Source organism: Mizuhopecten yessoensis, unplaced genomic scaffold (genome assembly GCF_002113885.1).
Source record: "Mizuhopecten yessoensis strain PY_sf001 unplaced genomic scaffold, ASM211388v2 scaffold1579, whole genome shotgun sequence".
Taxonomy (NCBI): domain Eukaryota; kingdom Metazoa; phylum Mollusca; class Bivalvia; order Pectinida; family Pectinidae; genus Mizuhopecten; species Mizuhopecten yessoensis.
The window spans coordinates 598,900-605,548 of record NW_018404117.1 but is presented as its reverse complement, the minus strand read 5'-3'; the positions used below and the strand labels follow the sequence as shown (position 1 = coordinate 605,548).

General features: G+C 33.8%; 1 protein-coding gene across 1 annotated transcript; it reads right to left on the bottom strand.

Moving 5' to 3' along the window:
- Positions 1-388: 388 nt before the first annotated feature.
- LOC110465281 lies at positions 389-5,709 on the bottom strand. The gene is made up of 4 exons (XM_021520995.1): positions 5,627-5,709; positions 2,998-3,209; positions 891-1,004; positions 389-546 (listed from the first exon to the last, which is right to left on the bottom strand). The coding sequence occupies exons 1-4, from the start codon at positions 5,707-5,709 to the stop codon at positions 389-391; spliced, it is 567 nt and encodes a 188-aa protein (XP_021376670.1).
- Between the last annotated feature and the right edge of the window lie 940 nt (positions 5,710-6,649).

The following is a 6,649-nucleotide window of genomic DNA, read 5'->3' as shown; positions in this document are numbered from 1 at the left end:
TAGGTACCGTCTGCCAAAACAGTACTCACAGTGCATCACACAGCTGTTCCGTCCTTCTAGGACTCATCGATTATGCTTGGGGCGATACATTTAAAGAAAACAGGACCATCCAAGGAAAAAAAACAGGTCTAGCAGAATACCAACAATTTACACGATCGAGATTTCTGATTGTCCTGTCGAAGGGTAGGTGTTACACATTACTGACTTTAATCATATCATTGCATATAACATGTATGCTATTTTTACCGAATGTACAATGATTTTGTATTCAAGAGATGATTAAGAAAGGTCCTCATCTTTCTTTCTTTCTTTATTCCATATTTTCGTTTGAAGTAACGATTACTCATTCAACTGTGATTATCAATCGTTGTTTGCACAACTTCATTTTTCAGTTGGAGAAAAATTTCACTATTGCCATGACAACCTTTCCAAGGTCTGGTAGTATAATAGCACATCCGATCACCACCATCATAGAGGCGGCAGTGGCGCCAATGTACTGTGAGGAAGGTCGTGGGTCTTCAGCACAAACCAGAGATCGTTTGTAAGCTGTCAAAAAATCAGATAAAAACGTATATTACAATTGAAACGTTTATTATATTACAGATTGCCTATCAATTTTAGTGTTTGCTATGTATTCAATTACTACAATTCTTGTGTAAGGAATATGCACTCCTTGGTACGAGTTATATTAATATAGGCATCATAATTAAATATGTGAAAAAATTGTTAACATGACAAAAAAATATCATATAGTGTTTACTGAACAGATGATGGATTATTATCATTAATATAAGTTAATATAGTTCAATAAACATTGGTGCAAGTTAAATTTGTATAGGTGTAAATCACTTTATAATTCAGTGTAAAAGTTTATTGTTTTGTTGGAATACCTGATGTAGTTTTCACATCAATCAGCATTTCCTTTTTAATCTTTTCTGTTATCTGGTCAAGTGGAACAGTTTCGTTCCTAGGTTTAGTTACGGAGGAGCACAGACAGTTGAGGGCTTGAAACAGATAATTAATCAGTATTAGTGTATTAAGCTAAGGAAATATAAATTACTACTAAATGCTAAAGAAATATATGTATACATCTCTCAATCATACCTAATGACCTGGTGACTGTAAGATTACGACTGTTATCTTTCATTTTTTTCACTAGCAACATTCCATATTGTCATTAATAGTAGTTAAAAAGCTTCATACTTTCTGACCATGTGGACGATTGTCCTATTGAGTATTTGTAACCTGGATACGTTTGAGATACATTTTTGTACTTCCAGTCGCTATTTTGCCGACAGACATTAAACAATTAACATTTAATGACGTCATGCTTTATACCAGACGTTTATTCAAATCATTCAAAACTACCTTTATATCGACATCGATCGTCAATACATAAATCAAAAGTTGACAGAATTTACGAACACTATTTCATGTCCTACTTTCGCAGTCAGTTTGGCGTAAAATTCTGACCTTGAGCTTTACAGGTTTTAGGTGTGAAATAAATTGCAAAGATGTTTGATTCTACGCTAGCAAATAATCAAATATTCAACATGAATGCATGTACTCCCATTCGACAAAGTAAACCAGTCCCACCGACCATTGTTTACATGTGTACAGGAGGTAGTTGGAAGAGTTGGAAAAAATGCTAAATTATGTCGTCATTGTTTATTTTTTATCGTCAGCCGAATAAAGAAACCATAGGTATGCGTGTCAACTGATAAAAATCATCAATCTATCGTAAGTGGTGTCTTCACATGACATTTACATCTGATAGCCTTACAAACACGATTTCAAATCACCTTCATGTTAAGTTTGACGGAACATTCTGATTGTGATCATGACAAAATTTTAGTAGGCCTAGAGGTTTAACAGTTTTTTGGTCCGTAAATAAATTTCGAAATATATCCAAAAGGTTACGTGTACCCCCACTCAAAAAAGGAAACAAGGCCATAGGCTCGCTTGTTTACATTTACAATGTGGGGAGGGATTTTGCACTTACATGGTTTGTTTGGAAATAAAACATTCAAGCGCATATACACTGTACTATCGTCTAAAACACGTGTTACATATATTATAATGCACATTATTTGAATATCATTAAATGGTAACAATGTTGTCCTACCTGATGATTCATTTGTTGGTAAAGCCGTTGGCGTTGTTGCTATGGTTGTTGTTGAAGGGGCTGTTGTTGTCAATGTTGTTGTTGTAGGGCCTGTTGTTGTCAATGTTGTTGTGGTAGGGGCTGATGTTGTCAATGTTGTTGTGGTAGGGGCTGATGTTGTCAATGTTGTTGTAGTGGGGGTTGATGTTGACGAGCTAGTCGTTGAGGTAAGTGTTGTTGTCGATGTTGTTGCTGTTATAGAGGTCGTTGTTGGTGATGTTGTAGTGCTAGGGGTGGTGGTTGTAAGGCAGCCAACATTCATCGCCGGTGGGTCCGTCGAGTCTGAAATAATATTGTAAATTTTTAAATTCTGAATCAAGATTTTTTTTATGGTTTTGTATTTTTTTAAATGATGCTTTGTTGACTCGGTAATATTGCAATTTGGACAAGACAGAAAGCTTTTAAATTTTCTATTGGTAACATAAAAATGCCAATCACATGACGCATGTTTTTTAAACAAACAACGAACACTATTGCTGTTTCAAAGACATGCGACATACATAATAAAACGTTCACTGAATTTAAGTACTGAAAATTAAATTTATCTGATGATTATTTCTGATTTGAAATGTGTGATACCGTTGAAGAAATTCGTTAACGTTGGAAATATATTATTTTCAGACCAATTAATTTAATGGCTACACAAATTGTATGTTTATCGTAACAAAGTGTTTTTAAAGTTATACAAATGGTAAATTGAATTTTGTAGTTTTCTTAATGTAACAAAAATCAGATAAATTGAACTTAATTAATTTGTCTCAAATGAGAACAATATACCAGACAGAACTAACTAAGATTTTTGGAGCACAGCGATATCCTCAGAATTGCTGTACAATCCTTATCGTGCCAATCAAGGCTGTCACTTAGTCGGGCAATGGTGCAGTCCTGTAAATCGCCAGGTAGACTCTTATCATTAGGTTGTCCAGACATCCAGCTTAAATAGGTGGCATTTACACCTTCAAAAGTTTCGTACACCCCTTCTGTACATATGTCATTTACTCCTAGCCAGACGTTGTGGCTTCCACCATAGCTGCTGTGTGCAGTTCTGAAACATAGAAAAAAATGATATGTGTTTTTCTGACAAAGCCTACATGTATAACATTTATCTATCTCGTTCGTTCATATGGATTTTTGTCTTTTTCAAACACTTATGTATCGTTTTTTTATTTTCTTATGTTTCTCAAAACTTTAAATTCATATTTTCCTTTTCAAAAATATGCTTCATTTCTTTTTTGCATTTCTAATGATTATTTTACGTAACAACATTATTTATAATACTTATGTACTATCAGTCCCCGAGATTGGCAATAGCTTTGTAGTTATTATTGATTCTGGCGTTCAGGGTTTACATGAAATACCAATTCAGGTACAAGTTATCTGTTGTATCCAAACGTTGTAAACCAGTCACATAAGCAAGGGGTTTTCTTGGCACATTTTCCTTTTCGTTGTATTCTACCAATGTTTCGGTAGTATTCAAACATGTTTTTTTCACCACTTTGACCACTGTTGGATTCTGAATCAACGAAATGACTATATGGTGCTATAATGTTGACTTTGTAAAGCTTTATGATCCTAAAAAACATTCACATAGATGTTCTATTTATTCCTATTTCTAGTGGGACATATACATATATATTTGTAAGAGTAGTGTTTTAGTGGATCGCCGAAATAAGCCAATGATAGAATGAGAAATGTTGGGCCCGCGACAGGGTTTCTAAGCAGGTGTAACAGGAGACGGTTTACCTGCTATACAGACTGGTATATTCTTACTGCATATCATGCTACGACTGTGGTATGTCTTTATTATTGTGTTGTTGTTTTTACTATACGGAATCAGAAAATAACACGAGGGATGATTATACTTCGAGTTAAATACAATTTGTATTATTGGAAAATAAATACAGCAGATCCACACTAAAGTGAAAAGATATTAACAGTGACTGAGAAGAAACAATAACCAAAAAGGACAAATGTTCAAGAGGCGATGACTCTAACATTTATAAAGTGATATGGTACGGTGTCAGCAAACCAACCCGTAAATGTAATATAAAGTGGTTCTATATCGTAAAATGTATTTATCAGCTGTGATGATCGGAATATAAAAACTCAACTGCATTTGTTTTAACTTAAGAAAGAATTTAAGTTTTAACCACAACACCAGATTGGGGTATTGATCTTCGATTGCTTAGCACTTATGAGTTAATAGGAATATTTATATAAAAAAACTCTCGACATCTTTGGTATATCATTAATTAACTTAAACACCTACCTTCAATGTTTCTCTTTCGAGGGATAGAAGAATAAATGTTGTGGTACAAACGTATGTATATCTAATTATATTGGCATAACACCTTTATATCAATAATATTATTGACGTCAGCATATTATATATACATTTATATCAACGTTAACGTATATCCCTTTGGTATTAACATAAACAATATCTATAAAAAAATATTGGTAAAGCTACAAATGTCAGGTGATCACATCAGACCAAAATCAAATCTAAGTGAATACGTATTAATGTAGCAATATACAGTTCTTGTGCTGGATGTGCCTGTTAGTAACATGATAGAAAGATGGGGCTCTGTATAAATTTGAATGTAGCTCAAGTGCATTCCACCCCTTTGTATGTTAAGACTAAGGTAGAGCGTATTATTGTGTATTATGTGTATTAAAAGAATAATCATTGCAGGTAATTTGGCAGCAAATCTAAAACATCATTTAACCCATGATATTGAAATGCGTGTGTCAGAGTTGTGACATATAGTATACAACATTTTAATGCGAGTAAATTGTACGAGTCCTTACAACAGGAGGAGTGTACACGTAGTCACAGCTAAATTATATATTAATATATCATATCATTTTCAAAGCTAGGGTTTAACCTGTTAAGTTGCCGTAATGACATTCAATTACTTTAAACCATTGTATGACAAAATATTGCCCGTAAATTAATTAGGTATGATATTCAAAATAGATCATTCCGTATAAATGTTCACTTGTTGTATAAATAAAGTTAGACTCTGTATTATTTTATTTCAAACAGTCATCTCCATATTTTGGGTTGTTTAAGGTTACGCCTGTGAGAATAAAACTGATATATAGTATATCTTTTTTTTTTTTTTAAATCTTACATCAATCAACAGAAACAGACAAACATGCCGTGTAACATAGGCACCCAGAGTTTGAAAGTCGGTACTCTGTACGAATGCCATTAACCTTTGGCTCTCACAAGCGTTGTCGTAGCTAAGAAATGACTGAGAAAGAGTATCCAAAAGGTGGGGATATGTCGCAATGGTAAACAAGCAAGTCCCTCGTTACTGAATTTCGCTAGGGACACTTTCTTTTTAGCTCAATGAATAATTAGACAGGTAATATGTTATTCTTGGTTTGACCCTGAGCGACTGTCTTTTGTTGTATTCTACACCTTTTATATGAATTATAATCTGCAAAACTTACTCTATTTTGCTATTGTGAGTTTTCTTTATTTCCTCATTGACCGCATCGTTTGGTATGACCGCCAGACCACCACCACTTGCCATACATTCATAGTGACCCTCCAGTGCTGTTTTGCGGACAGTTGTTGTCCAGAAGCATAAGTCATATGATAGCACGAACATCGATTGGGGTGGACAATCTGTAGGGTACAAAAAGGATTCATCGAATTGCAACGATAGTAATATGTATATAGAGCAAAGCATAACATATGCTATTTGCTTACCCTGACTTCGGTGGCTTGACTGTAATTTGTATACATGTTAAACGCGGGAGATTTGCATTTTTGTGACATTGCAGGTAAGCACGTTTTGTTTGAATGTTGAGATATCCAAATGAAAAATATAATAAACCCATTTAGTAGATTAGTATGGCATTACCACTAGAAATATATATAAACTTCGTAGCATTATATTGTTTAAGTAATTCCGATGCATAAAGGTGCAAATTTGTAACAGGTTACAAATTTTAATCCCAACGTTAACAAATAATTATGTTATGAATCTAATATGTACAGAATAAAACCCCTCAGAAGTCTTATATGAAAAAGAAAAACTGTTTCCTTTCTTCGGTTTTGTGTATCGATTAATAGCTTTTGAAAAGGCCCTTCCTTTATTTTTTATTTCTAGAGATTATCTTACGTCACAAAGTGATCTGATCAGTCGGTGTAGTATTGGCCCCCAATGTCGGCGTACCCTTATTACTGACTTTTTGGCTTGTTTTACTTTAAATGCAGGTTGACAAATACATGTTTTTTGATCAAAACACTAAATGTGTAACATTATTAAAGGTTTTCCCATTTGCAGTGTATTTCAAAATACTTTAGACATGGATTTCCATTTTTCTGGAATATTGATATATTTTAAATGAAACATAATGGCCAAGCTAGTTCTCTAGAATAGGATGGGAATAAGTGCTTCTAGTGATTTAGTTATCTTTGTAAAAATATATTGACACGAAACATGACAGATATGCAGTTTACGTACA